The 18,757-nt window shown below is 53.2% G+C and overlaps 1 protein-coding gene across 5 annotated transcripts in view; it reads left to right on the forward strand.

Annotated features, from left to right (window-relative positions):
• LOC144952207 (serine/threonine-protein kinase PAK 3-like) overlaps positions 1-18,757 on the forward strand; it is a 97,411-nt gene that overhangs the window by 58,803 nt on the left and 19,851 nt on the right. For all 5 annotated transcript variants that reach the window (XM_078882614.1, XM_078882617.1, XM_078882616.1 and 2 more), the window contains 5 exons: positions 3,786-3,823; positions 4,970-5,167; positions 6,294-6,687; positions 13,391-13,454; positions 18,055-18,103. In XM_078882614.1, coding sequence (XP_078738740.1) covers positions 3,786-3,823; positions 4,970-5,167; positions 6,294-6,687; positions 13,391-13,454; positions 18,055-18,103 — 743 coding nt within the window. The remainder of the gene's footprint in view (positions 1-3,785; positions 3,824-4,969; positions 5,168-6,293; positions 6,688-13,390; positions 13,455-18,054; positions 18,104-18,757) is intronic.

Raw genomic sequence — 18,757 nt, forward strand, 5'->3', positions numbered from 1 at the left:
GCTGGTCAGTCAGCCTGTCAGTCAGCCGGTCAGTCAGCTGGTCAGTCAGCCGGTCAGTCAGCCGGTCAGTCAGCTGGTCAGTCAGCTGGTCAGTCAGCCTGTCAGTCAGCCGGTCAGTCAGCTGGTCAGTCAGCCTGTCAGTCAGCTGGTCAGTCAGCTGGTCAGTCAGCTGGTCAGTCAGCCTGTCAGTCAGCTGGTCAGTCAGCCGGTCAGTCAGCTGGTCAGTCAGCTGGTCAGTCAGCTGGTCAGTCAGCTGGTCAGTCAGCCGGTCAGTCAGCCGGTCAGTCAGCCGGTCAGTCAGCCGGCTAGTCAGCTGGTCAGTCAGCCGGTCAGTCAGCCGGTCAGTCAGCTGGTCAGTCAGCTGGTCAGTCAGCCGGTCAGTCAGCCGGTCAGTCAGCCGGTCAGTCAGCCGGTCAGTCAGCCGGTCAGTCAGCCGGTCAGTCAGCCGGTCAGTCAGCCGGTCAGTCAGCCGGTCAGTCAGCCGGTCAGTCAGCCGGTCAGTCAGCCGGTCAGTCAGCCGGTCAGTCAGCCGGTCAGTCAGCCGGTCAGTCAGCCGGTCAGTCAGCCGATGAGTGAGTCGCTAAGTCAGTCTGTCCACCAGAAGTACATGAGCTTCTCATCGCTGCCCGGTAGTTACCACAACCACCCGGTCAGCTGGTCAGTCAACTGGTCAGTCAGCCGGTCAGTCAGTCAGCCGGTCAGTCAGCCGGTCAGTCAGCCGGTCAGTCAGCCGGTCAGTCAGCTGGTCAGTCAGCTGGTCAGTCAGCCGGTCAGTCAGCCGGTCAGTCAGCCGGTCAGTCAGCCGGTCAGTCAGCCGGTCAGTCAGCCGATGAGTGAGTCGCTAAGTCAGTCTGTCCACCAGAAGTACATGAGCTTCTCATCGCTGCCCGGTAGTTACCACAACCACCCGGTCAGCTGGTCAGTCAACTGGTCAGTCAGCCGGTCAGTCAGTCAGCTGGTCAGTCAGCTGGTCAGTCAGCCGGTCAGTCAGCCGGTCAGTCAGCTGGTCAGTCAGCCGGTCAGTCAGCCGGTCAGTCAGCCGGTCAGTCAGCTGGTCAGTCAGCTGGTCAGTCAGCTGGTCAGTCAGCCGGTCAGTCAGCTGGTCAGTCAGCCGGTCAGTCAGCCGGTCAGTCAGCCGGTCAGTCAGCCGGTCAGTCAGCCGGTCAGTCAGCCGGCCAGTCAGCCGGTCAGTCAGCCGGTCAGTCAGCCGGTCAGTCAGCCGGTCAGTCAGCCGGTCAGTCAGCCGGTCAGTCAGCCGGTCAGTCAGCCGGTCAGTCAGCCGGTCAGTCAGCCGGTCAGTCAGCCGGTCAGTCAGCCGGTCAGTCAGCCGGTCAGTCAGCCGGTCAGTCAGCCGGCCAGTCAGCCGGTCAGTCAGCCGGTCAGTCAGCCGGTCAGTCAGCCGGTCAGTCAGCCGGTCAGTCAGCCGGTCAGTCAGCCGGCCAGTCAGCTGGTCAGTCAGCCGATGAGTGAGTCGCTAAGTCAGTCTGTCCACCAGAAGTACATGAGCTTCTCATCGCTGCCCGGTAGTTGCCACAACCACTCGGTCGCCCGGTCAGCTGGTCAGTCAGCTGGTCAGTCAGCTGGTCAGTCAGCCGGTCAGTCAGCTGGTCAGTCAGCCGGTCAGTCAGCTGGTCAGTCAGCCGATGAGTGAGTCGCTAAGTCAGTCTGTCCACCAGAAGTACATGAGCTTCTCATCGCTGCCCGGTAGTTACCACAACCACCCGGTCGCCCGGTCAGCTGGTCAGTCAGCTGGTCAGTCAGCTGGTCAGTCAGCCGGTCAGTCAGCTGGTCAGTCAGCTGGTCAGTCAGCTGGTCAGTCAGCCGATGAGTGAGTCGCTAAGTCAGTCTGTCCACCAGAAGTACATGAGCTTCTCATCGCTGCCCGGTAGTTACCACAACCACCTGGTCAGCTGGTCAGTCAACTGGTCAGTCAGCCGGTCAGTCAGTCAGCCGGTCAGTCAGCTGGTCAGTCAGCTGGTCAGTCAGCTGGTCAGTCAGCTGGTCAGTCAGCTGGTCAGTCAGCCTGTCAGTCAGCCAATGAGTGAGTGAGTCGCTAAGTCAGTCTGTCCACCAGAAGTACATGAGCTTCTCATCGCTGCCCGGTAGTTACCACAACCACCCGGTCGCCCGGTCAGCTGGTCAGTCAGCCAGTCAGTCAGCCGGTCAGTCAGCTGGTCAGTCAGCTGGTCAGTCACCCGGTCAGTCAGCCGATGAGTGAGTGAGTCGCTAAGTCAGTCTGTCCACCAGGAGTACGTGAGCTTCTCCTCGCTGCCTGGTAATCACCACAACCACCTCGCCCGATCGCCCGGTCAGGCACCCAGAACAATGGTGGTTCTGACGATGGTGGTTCTGATGATTCTGACGATGATGGTTGAGGTTCTAATGATGATGGCGATGACGATGATGATTGCGATGATGATGATGACGATCATCGCGATGACGATAACTATAATGGTGATGTTGATGATGATGATCATGACGATGATGACGACGATGATGGCGATGATGATGATGATGATGGACGCGATCATGATGATGGCGATGATGACGATGGTGATGGCGATCATGACGATGATAACGATGACGATGATGACGATGATGGTGATGATGACGATGGTGATGGCCATCATGACGATGACGATGATGGCGATCATGACGATGATGATGGCGATATCATGACGATCATGATGATGATGGCGATCATGACGATGATGATGGCGATATCATGACGATCATGACGATGATGGCGATCATGACGATGATGATGGTGATGACGATGACGACGATGATGGCGATCATGACGATGATGATGGCGATATCATGACGATCATGACGATGATGGCGATCATGACGATGATGATGGCGATATCATGACGATCATGACGATGATGGTGATCATGACGATGATGATGGTGATGACGATGACGACGATGATGGCGATCATGACGATGATGATGGCGATATCATGACGATGACGATGATGGCGATCATAACGATGATGATGGCGATATCATGACGATCATGACGATGATGGCGATCATGACGATGATGATGGCGATATCATGACGATCATGACGATGATGGTGATCATGACGATGATGATGGTGATGACGATGACGACGATGATGGCGATCATGACGATGATGATGGCGATATCATGACGATGACGATGATGGCGATCATAACGATGATGATGGCGATATCATGACGATCATGACGATGATGGCGATCATGACGATGATGATGGCGATATCATGACGATCATGACGATGATGGTGATCATGACGATGATGATGGTGATGACGATGACGACGATGATGGCGATCATGACGATGATGATGACGATGATGGCGATGATGATGATGACGATAATGATGACGATGATGGTGATGATGACGATGGTGATGGCGATCATGACGATGGTGATCATGACGATGACGATGATGGCGATCATGACGATAACAATGGTGATGGTGATCATGACGATGACGATGGCAATCATGACAATAACGATGGTGATGGTGATTATGACGATGACAATCATGATGATGATGATGGTGATCATGACGATGACGATGATGATGGCTATGATGATGATGATGGCAATCATGACGACGATGGCAATTATGACGATAACGATGGTGATCGTGACGATGACGATCGCCCCCGTCGACGCCTAACATCGCCCAACGTCCGACGGCGCTGTCGACGTGCACCGCGCCTGGCACGCGCTCTCTCTCCTCCCCGCCCCCCCCCAACCGTGGTCTTTGTTTTCTCGTTCGCAGAGAAGGCAGCCGAGTTGAGGACCCCCCACTCCAGCCTGGTGAGGCCCCCCCCCACCCCCCCCCCCCCACCACGTCACGTACTTCGATTCTCTGTCCACTCCACGAACGCGCCCGCCAATGCATTCGCACTGCGGGAGGAGAAGTCCGATAAGCTGCGAAGCTCTTTGATCTCGCAGACGGCCCGGCAGGGGCGGTGTGGGGGGCACACGTGGGGGGGTTACAAACACAGCATGGGTAGTAGCGCAGAGTAATGCGACACGAAGACATCCCCATCCGAGCAGACAAAGCCCCGCTAAAGTCTTCACTGCAGGGATTCGTATTCTCGGTTCTTTCGGTAAAGTCACGTAGAAGGGAAACAATTCAATAATAAAAATAATAAAAATATAAAACGTCGTGAGAATTTAATTGTTTCATATTTTTATTATTTAATTGTTTCCCTTCTACGTGACTTTACCGAAAGAACCAAGAAGATTGATTTTTAAGTGTTGACTTTTTTTAAAAGTTCTTAAAACCAGAAACTATTCTTCATTTGACCACGTTCAAGGCCCCCCGCTGAGATCCTGTGGAGCTCTTTATCAGTAAGCGAGGACCCTGACCGTCGCCAGTGAGCGGGCGGGCGGGTGAGCGGGTGAGCGGGTGAGTGGGCGAGAGAGCAGATGGGCGAGCGGGCGGGCGAGCGGGCAAGTGAGCGGGTAAACGGGCGGGTGACCGGATGGGCGAGTGGGCAGGCGAGCAGGCAAGCGAGCGGGTGAGAGAGCGGGTAAACGGGCGAGTGAGCGGATGGGCGAGCGGGCGGGCGGGCAGGTGGGGGGGCGGGCGAGAGAGTGAGCGAGAGAGCGGGTAAACGGGCGGGTGAGCGGATGGGCGAGTGGGTGAACGGACGGGCGAGTGGGTGAGCGAGCGGGCAAGTGAGTGGGCAAGAGAACGAGCAAGCGGGCGGGCGGGCGAGAGAGCGGGTAAATGGGCGGGTGAGCGGATGGGCGAGAGAGCGGGTGAGCGGATGGGCGAGTGGGCGGGCGAGCGGGCGAGCGGGCGGGCAAGAGAACGAGCAAGCGGGCGGGCGAGAGAACATGCGACCACTTGGGCGGGCGAGGTGAGCGGGCGAGCGGGCGAGCGTGCGGGTGATTGAGTGGCTCCTGCTACTGCTACTACAACTGCTACAACTGCTGCTGCCAACGCCACAGCCGCAGTCGACGCTGCAGCAGAGCCGCAAGCGTGGAGTGGAGCCCCCGCCGGCGCCGCCCTGCTCCGAGGATGAAGACTCGGACGATGACGATGACGACGATGAGGAGGACGAGGAGGAGGAGGACGAGGAGGAGGAGGATGAGGATGACGACAGCCCGCCTCCGGCCATCGCTCCTCGGCCCGAGCACACGAAATCGGTGAGCGGGCGAGATCGCTGGTGGCCACGAGATGTTGACTACCTCGTCTGGTACGCGGGAGGTCGTGGTAATTTTACGTGAGCAAGCACTTGCAGGGGCTGCTCCTTTACCCTGTGTTAACCGATTACGTACGGCGCGAAAGAAGTTCAACACGCACACAAAGCACGGTTTGTCTACTTACGGTGCCAAATAAGTTCAACACACACACACGCGGTGTCAACGATTCAGAGTTTCTAGGGGGGCGCTTTCTTTATTGACAACTTCCACGGTCTCGTGCGCACACTCCCCACGGTAGCTCAGCCCGGCCTGTACACGGCACCGGGCCGTCTGACGCTGATGCCGCTGACCGAGACACCGAGACAGCCCACTGCTCTCCTTCGTAGCGCCGTATCTAGCGGGGACGTTCAGCGGAAACAAGACGAGTCGACTCCTCCTGCTAATGGCAGCCCTGAGCCCCCCGCTCTCGACTCCTTTTATTCTCCCGGCGTGGCCCTGGCTCCTACCCTGACAGCGCCTCCCTTCTCGAACCCGCTAGCGCAGGGGGGGTCCCCCCAACCCACGGGCCGCGGACTGGTACCGGTCCGGGGCCTGTTAGGAACCGGGCCGCACAGCGGCAGGAGGTGAGGGCGGTGAGTCCGCGCGTGGAGCCCGGCCACATTGTTTTATTCACCACTTCCGTCCGCGCCTCTCTCCCACACCGCGCCCTTATCTCAGTCACAGTTATGGCAAGCCCGCAAGCCAACCCCGAGCCACAATGAGTAAACAACACACGTCGCCGGAGAGCTTCTTTGAAAAGGGGGAAAGAAAGACCCAATGATGAATCCGCCGCCCCCCCCCCCTCCCCCCGGTCCGTGAAAAAATTATCTTCCACCAGAAAGGTTTGGCACCGCTGCGCTAGCAGGTTCCAGGGGCCTCCAGACGGGGCCCTCCGTGACCCTTGTCCCAGTTCCTCCGCCTTGCCCACGCCCTCGCCGGCGCGCGAGCTCCACCGCAGCTACCGCTGCTGTCCACCGGCCGGCGCTATTGCACCGCACACGCACGTAGCACGCTTGGCTACGCATGGCGCGAAAGAAGTTCGACACACACGCACGCGCACGCACGCACGCACGTGTCGTCCTTGTGCCAGATCTACACCCGCTCAGTGCTGGAGCCTGTGAGTCGGAGCCAGCAGCAGCAGCAGCATCATCATCAGCATCATCACCATCAGCAGCAGCAGCCAATCAACGCGGGACCGCCCCTCCCCGTCGCCGTGACGACCGCCACCTCCGCCGGGACGGCCGCCCCCCCGCAGCCGAAGGAGGCGGTCTCCATGGCGATGACCCCGCCGACGGACAGCCCGACCCCGTCGCCCACGCCGACGTCGCCGAGGCCGTTCCCGTCGGCGACGGCGACCGCGGCGACGGTCGCCCCGGCGACGGTCGCCCCGGCGACGGTCGCCACGGCGACGGTGGGGACCACCAACGACAATCGCCAGCGGCGCAAGAACAAGATGACGGATGAGGAGATACTGGAGAAGCTGCGTGAGTCACACACACACACAACAACAACAACCTCCATTCGCCACTAAGTGGCGGTGACGTCACCACGACGCTTGTGCCAGGCCATGTGCACCTTGAGGCCACGTGAAGTGTCGAACGCCCGCTGGCAGGAGGTCACGGGGCAGACCAAGCAGGTGCCACGGGTCGACTGACCGAGATGACCGAGATGACTGGCTGATGCACCACCTGTGCCCCCTACTGTACCAACTTGCTTTGCTTTAGCCACCCGGCGCTCCGCTCGTTGTTGTGAGCGTCGCTCCTCCGCCCTCCGTTGTTGTTGGAGGGCGACTGCCTCCAACTGCCCAGTAGCGTCCTTCACGAGCCTCCTCCACACACACACACGCACACACACGCATCACTATGTGTACCAGTACTACGAATAGTGTAGTGGGTATAAAACTTGCGGAGACTTCTCTCGTCTGTAGGCAGCGCGTTTATTTTTAACGTAACAATAACACAAAGGGCTACGGCCCCTTCCACCCTACACTTTAGGAGGAGGAATTCCCTCCGGCTAGCCCGCCCAGCACCGGCTACGCTCCAGCCTCTTCACCGGTGAAGCTTTTGGCCCGACCCTAGCCAGGAGGTTCGTTCGGCTTCAGCCCTTTGGGCTCTTCGCTTCGGCTCTTCACGGCGGCAGCTCCTGGGCAACTCTCGGGTCTTCTGGTGAACGGCGACTGCCCGTCCCTTCCGGAACCGTCTGGAACGGCCTGGGGCAGTGACGTTATCCCCCAGACCCCTTCCTGGGGGTCGTCTGGGGGTTTGTGCCTGTGGTCCCGAGCTGTGTGTTAGGGGTTACCTTGGCCCAACTGTAGAGGTCGCAACCGTGTACCCGATACCCGTACCCTACCCGATACCCGGCTACCCCTACCCGGCCGGGTACGGGTAGGCCGTGAGTCACTGGTGAGTCACCGTTTGTCACTCATTTCCCAACGTCTTGTCTCTTCTCACAATTCAAGTTCCTAGAATCAACCCACCCGCGCCTGCAACATGGCTTCATCCCAGAGGTCGCAATCGGGTACACGATAACCGTACCCTACCCGATACCCGGCCGGGTACGGGTACCCATTTTCGACCCTGGTGCGGCCGGGTACGGGTACGGGTAAGGAATCAAAACCCGTTTGCGACCTCTGCCCAACAGCCTGACTCATCGCCCTTAGGCTCCCTTCTGCTCGCTGTTGACACGATGCCGTCACTACGGGCTGCAAGTCGTGGCAACCGCGTACAGCGCTCAACGACGCCGCTACTTTAGTACTACTAATAGTACTACCAATAATACCACTAGTCCTAGTGTAGAGAAGTTCCGACGGACGTACTCGTAGATGGAGGTAAGTTAAGGGCTTTCGCTGAGGGTTTATTAAAGCTGTTACAATAACACACAGCAGGGTACACAACTCCCAGGGGCTAGGGGGGTCCTACTCTGAGTCCGGGTCCCTGCCGACTAGCTCCGGTCTCTCTCTCGTGTCGGATCGTGGACTTTGCCGACTCCACCGAGCGGAGAGAGAGCACCTCTACGGCTACCACCGGCTTCTCCCCAGACTCGCCACTCGATCCCCTCTCTCTACCCACTGGTTCCCTCTTCACCCTGTTTACTCAGCCCGTTCCCACAGTGACCCCGCTCACGTCACGGGGTCTCCAGGAGACGTGACGTCATCGCACTGAACGGCACACGTGACGTCACGTCCCCATTTTACTCCTCTACACGTGTGTAATGAGAGCCTATGTCCGGCTCACGTGGTGATTGGCTCTGCCGGTCCTGCTCTACAGCCAATGGGGGGGAGAGCCTGGGAGCGTGGCCCTGGCGTGATCGAGGGGTGTCAGCTAGCGTGATTGGTTCTGCTGGTTTTGGTCTCAGCCAATGGGAAGACAGGTGAGGGGCGTGGTCCCGGGAGTTGATGGGGGAATCTGGAACATGCGGCGCAGGCTGTTGAGGATTGGCTGGAGCGTACCACGTGACCCCGGCATTAAATAAGGGAAGAGCCGAGGGACACGTGGTCAGACGAGGAACGGGGAGAGAGGGGGGGGGGGGGCCACGCGCGAGCGGGGCTCCGGGTGCCACGTGGCGGTGCGTCTCTTGCGATCTGTCTGCCCACTCCCCCCGTTGCCTGACAGCAACGGGGGGAGTGCTTGTGAACCGAGGAAAGTAAATAAAAGGACCGATTCCACAAGCCGTCTCCACAGTGTTATTACACCAGTGCTGGTATTCGTAGTAGGTCAAGGTGACGAGGTAGTGGAGGAGCTGCGTGAGTTACACACACACAGAGTACTAGGACTGCTAGTACTACTAATAGTACTGCTAATAGTACTACTAATAGTACTACTAATAGTACTACTAATAGTACCACTCGTCCTAGTACTGGTAGTCGTAGTAGTACTAGTAGTAGTACTACTAGTACTATACTACTACTAGTAGTATAGTACTAGTGTAGGGGTGTTAGAGAGAGAGCCCGTTATGCATGGCAGCTTATGGCAAACAAACACAGTGGGCGGGGCTACGTGAGTGCACGGGGAGGTGTTCTCTACGACGTCCGCGCCAGGCACCCCGGGGGGGCCCCACCCCTCAGCGGGGGGTTGGGTATCAAAGGGGATGTATCGGAGGGCTCGGGGGTCTTGTGAAGCTAACCAGTGAAGACTGAAGACGTCTTAGCTAGAGCCCTGGACTCCCCTGGTTCGCCGTCCTCATCAGGGCCGAACAGGACCGAGTCAGCGGCGTGGTCCCGAGATCCAGAGCCGGTGCTCCTGTCAGCGCTGGCCTGGGACTCAGGGTACCGGGCCCGACTTACCAGCGTCGGGCCAGATAGCCTCCCCTAGCCCGTTAGGGGAGGACTAGGAGGCAGGCTAGGAAGTAGCTAGCGTGTGTATCCCCAGCTAGCCGGGTGAGGGGGCCGACACCCCCTCTAGTGTGGTATGCCAGAACCGTGCTGTGCGAATAAACCCGTGTGCCTCCAACTCCGGCGTCCAAGAGTCGTGAACTCTACTACACTAGTAGTAGTATAGTACTAGTCAGAGGTGGGACAAAGTCATTGTTATGCAAGTCCAAGTCGAGTCGCAAGTCATCAAATTCATGACTCGAGTCTGACTCGAGTCCAAGTCACATGACTCGAGTCCACATCTCATAGGTGGGACAAAGTCATTGCTATGCAAGTCCAAGTCGAGTCGCAAGTCATCAAATTCATGACTCGAGTCTGACTCGAGTCCAAGTCACATGACTCGAGTCCACATCTCATAGGTGGGACAAAGTCATTGTTATGCAAGTCCAAGTCGAGTCGCAAGTCATCAAATTCATGACTCGAGTCCAAGTCACATGACTCGAGTCCACATCTCATAGGTGGGACAAAGTCATTGTTATGCAAGTCCAAGTCGAGTCGCAAGTCATCAAATTCATGACTCGAGTCTGACTCGAGTCCAAGTCACATGACTCGAGTCCACATCTCATAGGTGGGACAAAGTCATTGTTATGCAAGTCCAAGTCGAGTCGCAAGTCATCAAATTCATGACTCGAGTCCAAGTCACATGACTCGAGTCCACATCTCATAGGTGGGACAAAGTCATTGTTATGCAAGTCCAAGTCGAGTCGCAAGTCATCAAATTCATGACTCGAGTCCAAGTCACATGACTCGAGTCCACATCTCATAGGTGGGACAAAGTCATTGCTATGCAAGTCCAAGTCGAGTCGCAAGTCATCAAATTCATGACTCGAGTCTGACTCGAGTCCAAGTCACATGACTCGAGTCCACATCTCATAGGTGGGACAAAGTCATTGTTATGCAAGTCCAAGTCGAGTCGCAAGTCATCAAATTCATGACTCGAGTCTGACTCGAGTCCAAGTCACATGACTCGAGTCCACATCTCATAGGTGGGACAAAGTCATTGCTATGCAAGTCCAAGTCGAGTCGCAAGTCATCAAATTCATGACTCGAGTCTGACTCGAGTCCAAGTCACATGACTCGAGTCCACATCTCATAGGTGGGACAAAGTCATTGTTATGCAAGTCCAAGTCGAGTCGCAAGTCATCAAATTCATGACTCGAGTCTGACTCGAGTCCAAGTCACATGACTCGAGTCCACATCTCATAGGTGGGACAAAGTCATTGTTATGCAAGTCCAAGTCGAGTCGCAAGTCATCAAATTCATGACTCGAGTCTGACTCGAGTCCAAGTCACATGACTCGAGTCCACACCTCTGGTACTAGTACTACTACTCGTACTATTACACCAGTGCTGGTATTCGTAGTAGGTCAAGGTGACGAGGTAGTGGCGGAGCTGCGTGAGTTACACACACACAGAGTGCTAGGACTGCTAGTACTACTAATAGTACTGCTAATAGTACTGCTAATAGTACTGCTAATAGTACTACTAATAGTACTACTAATAGTACTGCTAATAGTACTGCTAATAGTACTACTAATAGTACTGCTAATAGTACTGCTAATAGTACTGCTAATAGTACTGCTAATAGTACTACTAATAGTACTGCTAATAGTACTGCTAATAGTACTACTAATAGTACTGCTAATAGTACTGCTAATAGTACTGCTAATAGTACTGCTAATAGTACTACTAATAGTACTACTAATAGTACTACTAATAGTACTACTAATAGTACTGCTAATAGTACTGCTAATAGTACTACTAATAGTACTGCTAATAGTACTGCTAATAGTACTGCTAATAGTACTGCTAATAGTACTGCTAATAGTACTGCTAATAGTACTGCTAATAGTACTGCTAATAGTACTGCTAATAGTACTACTAATAGTACTGCTAATAGTACTGCTAATAGTACTGCTAATAGTACTGCTAATAGTACTACTAATAGTACTACTAATAGTACTACTAATAGTACTACTAATAGTACTGCTAATAGTACTACTAATAGTACTACTAATAGTACTACTAATAGTACTACTAATAGTACTGCTAATAGTACTGCTAATAGTACTGCTAATAGTACTACTAATAGTACTACTAATAGTACTACTAATAGTACTACTAATAGTACTACTAATAGTACTACTAATAGTACTACTAATAGTACTGCTAATAGTACTACTAATAGTACTACTAATAGTACTACTAATAGTACTACTAATAGTACTGCTAATAGTACTGCTAATAGTACTACTAATAGTACTGCTAATAGTACTGCTAATAGTACTACTAATAGTACTACTAATAGTACTGCTAATAGTACTGCTAATAGTACTACTAATAGTACTGCTAATAGTACTGCTAATAGTACTGCTAATAGTACTACTAATAGTACTGCTAATAGTACTGCTAATAGTACTACTAATAGTACTACTAATAGTACTACTAATAGTACTACTAATAGTACTGCTAATAGTACTACTAATAGTACTACTAATAGTACTGCTAATAGTACTGCTAATAGTACTACTAATAGTACTACTAATAGTACTACTAATAGTACTACTAATAGTACTGCTAATAGTACTACTAATAGTACTACTAATAGTACTACTAATAGTACTACTAATAGTACTGCTAATAGTACTACTAATAGTACTACTAATAGTACTACTAATAGTACTACTAATAGTACTGCTAATAGTACTGCTAATAGTACTACTAATAGTACTACTAATAGTACTACTAATAGTACTGCTAATAGTACTACTAATAGTACTACTAATAGTACTGCTAATAGTACTGCTAATAGTACTACTAATAGTACTACTAATAGTACTGCTAATAGTACTGCTAATAGTACTACTAATAGTACTACTAATAGTACTGCTAATAGTACTACTCATAGTACTACTAATAGTACCACTCATAGTACTACTCATAGTACCACTCGTCCTAGTACTGGTAGTCGTAGTACTATACTACTAGTACTAGTAGTACTCAAATGAGTACCTGGTCCGGTGTGTAGTAAACATCGCTGCTGGGGAGACAAAGGCGGCCGGGCGTGGTGCTGGCCACCCACCCCCTCGTGTGCCGGTCCGGCCTTCATAGGTGCTTGCTAACAGCACTTGCCCCTACAGTCTGTTAAGGCTACACGGGGGATCTTTGACTTTGTGTCCGTGTGTGTTCCTCCGTGTGTGTCTGTGTGTCCGTGTGTGTCCGTGTGTGTGTCTGTATGTTTGTGTGTGTGTCCGTGTGTGTGTGTCCGTGTGTGTGTGTGTGTCCGTGTGTGTGTCTGTGTGTGTGTGTGTGTCCGTGTGTGTGTCTGTGTGTGTGTGTGTGTCCGTGTGTGTGTCCGTGTGTTTGTGTGTGTGTGTGTCCGTGTGTGTGTGTCCGTGTGTGTGTGTCCGTGTGTGTGTCCGTGTGTACGTGTCCGTGTGTGTGTTTGTCTGTGTGTGTCTGTGTGTGTCCGTGTGTACATATCCGTGTGTGTGTGTGTCTGTGTGTTTGTGTGTCCGTGTGTGTGTGTCCGTGTGTGTGTGTCCGTGTCCGTGTGTGTGTGTGTCTGTGTGTGTCTGTGTGTGTGTCCGTGTGTACATATCCGTGTGTGTGTCTGTGTGTGTGTGTGTTTGTGTGTCCGTGTGTGTGTGTCCGTGTGTGTGTGTCCGTGTGTGTGTGTCCGTGTGTGTGTCCGTGTGTACGTGTCCGTGTGTGTGTCCGTGTGTACGTGTGTGTCTGTGTGTGTGTCCGTGTGTACATATCCGTGTGTGTCTGTGTGTTTGTGTGTGTGTGTGTCCGTGTGTGCGTGTGTGCGTGCAGGAACCATCGTGACGATCGGCGACCCCAAGAAGAAGTACACGCGCTTCGAGAAGATCGGCCAGGGGTGAGCGCCGTCACCACCACTGCCGCTCACCGTGATCATCGCCACGGTGATCATCGCCACGGTGATCATCGCCACGGTGATCACCGCCACGGTGATCATCGCCACGGTGATCATCGCCACGGTGATCATCGCCACGGTGATCATCGCCACGGTGATCACCGCCACGGTGATAATCGCCACGGTGATCATCGCCACGGTGATCATCGCCACGGTGATCATCGCCACGGTGATCATCGCCACGGTGATCATCGCCACGGTGATCATCGCCACGGTGATCATCGCCACGGTGATCATCGCCACGGTGATCATCGCCACGGTGATCATCGCCACGGTGATCACCGCCCACGGTGATAATCGCCACGGTGATCACCGCCACGGTGATCATCGCCACGGTGATCATCGCCACGGTGATCATCGCCACGGTGATCATCGCCACGGTGATCACCGCCACGGTGATCATCGCCACGTGATCATCGCCACGGTGATAATCGCCACGGTGATCATCGCCACGGTGATCATCACCACGGTGATCATCGCCACGGTGATCATCGCCACGGTGATCGTCGCCACGGTGATCATCGCCACGGTGATCATCGCCACGGTGATAATCGCCACGGTGATCATCGCCACGGTGATCATCAGTACTAGTAGTAGCTAGTTAGTAGCTAGTTAGTGGCTAGTTAGTAGCTAGTAGTAGCTAGTTAGTAGCTAGTTAGTGGCTAGTTAGTGGCTAGTTAGTGGCTAGTTAGTAGCTAGTTAGTGGCTAGTTAGTGGCTAGTTAGTAGCTAGTAGTAGCTAGTTAGTAGCTAGTTAGTAGCTAGTTAGTGGCTAGTTAGTGGCTAGTTAGTAACTAGTTAGTGGCTAGTTAGTGGCTAGTTAGTGGCTAGTTAGTGGCTAGTTAGTGGCTAGTTAGTTGCTAGTTAGTAGCTAGTTAGTAGCTAGTTAGTAGCTAGTTAGTGGCTAGTTAGTGGCTAGTTAGTAGCTAGTTAGTGGCTAGTTAGTGGCTAGTTAGTGGCTAGTTAGTAGCTAGTTAGTAGCTAGTTAGTAGCTAGTTAGTAGCTAGTTAGTAGCTAGTTAGTGGCTAGTTAGTAGCTAGTTAGTCGCTAGTTAGTAGCTAGTTAGTAGCTAGTTAGTAGCTAGTTAGTAGCTAGTTAGTGGCTAGTTAGTGGCTAGTTAGTAGCTAGTTAGTGGCTAGTTAGTGGCTAGTTAGTAGCTAGTTAGTAGCTAGTTAGTGGCTAGTTAGTAGCTAGTTAGTAGCTAGTTAGTAGCTAGTTAGTGGCTAGTTAGTGGCTAGTTAGTAGCTAGTTAGTGGCTAGTTAGTAGCTAGTTAGTAGCTAGTTAGTAGCTAGTTAGTGGCTAGTTAGTGGCTAGTTAGTGGCTAGTTAGTAGCTAGTTAGTAGCTAGTTAGTGGCTAGTTAGTGGCTAGTTAGTGGCTAGTTAGTGGCTAGTTAGTAGCTAGTTAGTGGCTAGTTAGTGGCTAGTTAGTGGCTAGTTAGTGGCTAGTTAGTGGCTAGTTAGTGGCTAGTTAGTAGCTAGTTAGTAGCTAGTTAGTAGCTAGTTAGTAGCTAGTTAGTGGCTAGTTAGTGGCTAGTTAGTGGCTAGTTAGTGGCTAGTTAGTGGCTAGTTAGTGGCTAGTTAGTGGCTAGTTAGTGGCTAGTTAGTGGCTAGTTAGTGGCTAGTTAGTGGCTAGTTAGTGGCTAGTTAGTGGCTAGTTAGTGGCTAGTTAGTGGCTAGTTAGTGGCTAGTTAGTGGCTAGTTAGTGGCTAGTTAGTGGCTAGTTAGTAGCTAGTTAGTGGCTAGTTAGTGGCTAGTTAGTGGCTAGTTAGTGGCTAGTTAGTGGCTAGTTAGTGGCTAGTTAGTGGCTAGTTAGTGCTAGTTAGTGGCTAGTTAGTGGATAGTTAGTGGCTAGTTAGTGTAGTGTGCTAGTTAGTGGCTAGTTAGTGGCTAGTTAGTGGCTAGTTAGTGGCTAGTTAGTGGCTAGTTAGTGGCTAGTTAGTGGCTAGTTAGTGGCTAGTTAGTGGCTAGTTAGTGGCTAGTTAGTGGCTAGTTAGTGGCTAGTTAGTGGCTAGTTAGTGGCTAGTTAGTGGCTAGTTAGTAGCTAGTTAGTAGCTAGTTAGTAGCTAGTTAGTGGCTAGTTAGTGGCTAGTTAGTGGCTAGTTAGTGGCTAGTTAGTGGCTAGTTAGTGGCTAGTTAGTGGCTAGTTAGTGGCTAGTTAGTGGCTAGTTAGTGGCTAGTTAGTGGCTAGTTAGTGGCTAGTTAGTGGCTAGTTAGTGGCTAGTTAGTGGCTAGTTAGTGCTAGTTAGTAGCTAGTTAGTAGCTAGTTAGTAGCTAGTTAGTGGCTAGTTAGTGGCTAGTTAGTGGCTAGTTAGTGGCTAGTTAGTGGCTAGTTAGTGGCTAGTTAGTGGCTAGTTAGTGGCTAGTTAGTGGCTAGTTAGTGGCTAGTTAGTGGCTAGTTAGTGGCTAGTTAGTGGCTAGTTAGTGGCTAGTTAGTAGCTAGTTAGTAGCTAGTTAGTGGCTAGTTAGTGGCTAGTTAGTGGCTAGTTAGTGGCTAGTTAGTGGCTAGTTAGTGGCTAGTTAGTGGCTAGTTAGTGGCTAGTTTAGTGGCTAGTTAGTGGCTAGTTAGTGGCTAGTTAGTGGCTAGTTAGTGGCTAGTTAGTGGCTAGTTAGTGGCTAGTTAGTGGCTAGTTAGTGGCTAGTTAGTGGCTAGTTAGTGGCTAGTTAGTGGCTAGTTAGTGGCTAGTTAGTGGCTAGTTAGTGGCTAGTTAGTGGCTAGTTAGTGGCTAGTTAGTGGCTAGTTAGTGGCTAGTTAGTGGCTAGTTAGTGGCTAGTTAGTGGCTAGTTAGTGGCTAGTTAGTGGCTAGTTAGTGGCTAGTTAGTGGCTAGTTAGTGGCTAGTTAGTGGCTAGTTAGTGGCTAGTTAGTGGCTAGTTAGTGGCTAGTTAGTGGCTAGTTAGTGGCTAGTTAGTGGCTAGTTAGTGGCTAGTTAGTGGCTAGTTAGTGGCTAGTTAGTGGCTAGTTAGTGGCTAGTTAGTGGCTAGTTAGTGGCTAGTTAGTGGCTAGTTAGTGGCTAGTTAGTGGCTAGTTAGTGGCTAGTTAGTGGCTAGTTAGTGGCTAGTTAGTGGCTAGTTAGTGGCTAGTTAGTGGCTAGTTAGTGGCTAGTTAGTGGCTAGTTAGTGGCTAGTTAGTGGCTAGTTAGTGGCTAGTTAGTGGCTAGTTAGTGGCTAGTTAGTGGCTAGTTAGTGGCTAGTTAGTGGCTAGTTAGTGGCTAGTTAGTGGCTAGTTAGTGGCTAGTTAGTGGCTAGTTAGTGGCTAGTTAGTGGCTAGTTAGTGGCTAGTTAGTGGCTAGTTAGTGGCTAGTTAGTGGCTAGTTAGTGGCTAGTTAGTGGCTAGTTAGTGGCTAGTTAGTGGCTAGTTAGTGGCTAGTTAGTGGCTAGTTAGTGGCTAGTTAGTGGCTAGTTAGTGGCTAGTTAGTGGCTAGTTAGTGGCTAGTTAGTGGCTAGTTAGTGGCTAGTTAGTGGCTAGTTAGTGGCTAGTTAGTGGCTAGTTAGTGGCTAGTTAGTGGCTAGTTAGTGGCTAGTTAGTGGCTAGTTAGTGGCTAGTTAGTGGCTAGTTAGTGGCTAGTTAGTGGCTAGTTAGTGGCTAGTTAGTGGCTAGTTAGTGGCTAGTTAGTGGCTAGTTAGTGGCTAGTTAGTGGCTAGTTAGTGGCTAGTTAGTGGCTAGTTAGTGGCTAGTTAGTGGCTAGTTAGTGGCTAGTTAGTGGCTAGTTAGTGGCTAGTTAGTGGCTAGTTAGTGGCTAGTTAGTGGCTAGTTAGTGGCTAGTTAGTGGCTAGTTAGTGGCTAGTTAGTGGCTAGTTAGTGGCTAGTTAGTGGCTAGTTAGTGGCTAGTTAGTGGCTAGTTAGTGGCTAGTTAGTGCTAGTTAGTGGCTAGTTAGTGGCTAGTTAGTGGCTAGTAGTGGCTAGTTAGTGGCTAGTCAGTGCTAGTCAGTGGCTAGTCAGTGGCTAGTCAGTGGCTAGTCAGTGGCTAGTCAGTGGCAGTCAGTGGCTAGTCAGTGGCTAGTCAGTGGCTAGTCAGTGGCTAGTCAGTGGCTAGTCAGTGGCTAGTCAGTGGCTAGTTAGTGGCTAGTTAGTGGCTAGTTAGTGGCTAGTTAGTGGCTAGTTAGTGGCTAGTTAGTGGCTAGTTAGTGGCTAGTTAGTGGCTAGTTAGTGGCTAGTTAGTGGCTAGTTAGTGGCTAGTTAGTGGCTAGTTAGTGGCTAGTTAGTGGCTAGTTAGTGGCTAGTTAGTGGCTAGTTAGTGGTGGTGGTGGTGTTGAGTGTGCGCCGTGTCCCTGCAGTAGCTAGTTAGTAGCTAGTTAGTAGCTAGTTAGTAGCTAGTTAGTAGCTAGTTAGTGGCTAGTTAGTAGCTAGTTAGTAGCTAGTTAGTAGCTAGTTAGTAGCTAGTTAGTAGCTAGTTAGTGGCTAGTTAGTAGCTAGTTAGTGGCTAGTTAGTAGCTAGTTAGTAGCTAGTTAGTAGCTAGTTAGTAGCTAGTTAGTAGCTAGTTAGTAGCTATTTAGTGGCTAGTTAGTGGTGGTGGTGGTGTTGAGTGTGCGCCGTGTCTCTGCAGGGCGTCTGGAACCGTCTACACTGCCATCGACGTCGCCACGGGGCAGGAGGTGGGGGCACGGGGGGGGGGGCGGGGGGGAGGGGGGGGAGGGGGGGCACGGGGGGGGGAGGTGGGGGCACGGGGGGGGAGGTGGGGGCACGGGGGGGGGGCGGGGGGGAGGGGGGGGCGGGGGGGAGGGGGGGGGAGGGGGGGCACGGGGGGGGAGGTGGGGGCACGGGGGGGGGGGCGGGGGGGAGGGGGGGGAGGGGGGGCACGGGGGGGGAGGTGGGGGCACGGGGGGGGGGCGGGGGGGAGGGGGGGGAGGGGGGGCACGGGGGGGGAGGTGGGGGCACGGGGGGGGAGGTGGGGGCACGGGGGGGGGGCGGGGGGGAGGGGGGGGCGGGGGGGAGGGGGGGGAGGGGGGGCACGGGGGGGAGGTGGGGGCACGGGGGGGGGGGCGGGGGGGAGGGGGGGGAGGGGGGGCACGGGGGGGGAGGTGGGGGCACGGGGGGGGAGGTGGGGGCACGGGGGGGAGGTGGGGGCACGGGGGGGAGGTGGGGGCACGGGGGGGAGGTGGGGGCACGGGGGGGGAGGTGGGGGCACGGGGGGAGGTGGGGGGCACGGGGGGGGGGGGCACGGGGGGGAGGTGGGGGCACGGGGGGGAGGTGGGGGCACGGGGGGCACGGGGGGGAGGTGGGGGCACGGGGGGGAGGTGGGAGCACAG

The sequence above is a fragment of the Lampetra fluviatilis genome, chromosome 66, assembly GCF_964198595.1.
Source record: "Lampetra fluviatilis chromosome 66, kcLamFluv1.1, whole genome shotgun sequence".
Classification (NCBI taxonomy): Eukaryota; Metazoa; Chordata; class Hyperoartia; order Petromyzontiformes; family Petromyzontidae; genus Lampetra; species Lampetra fluviatilis.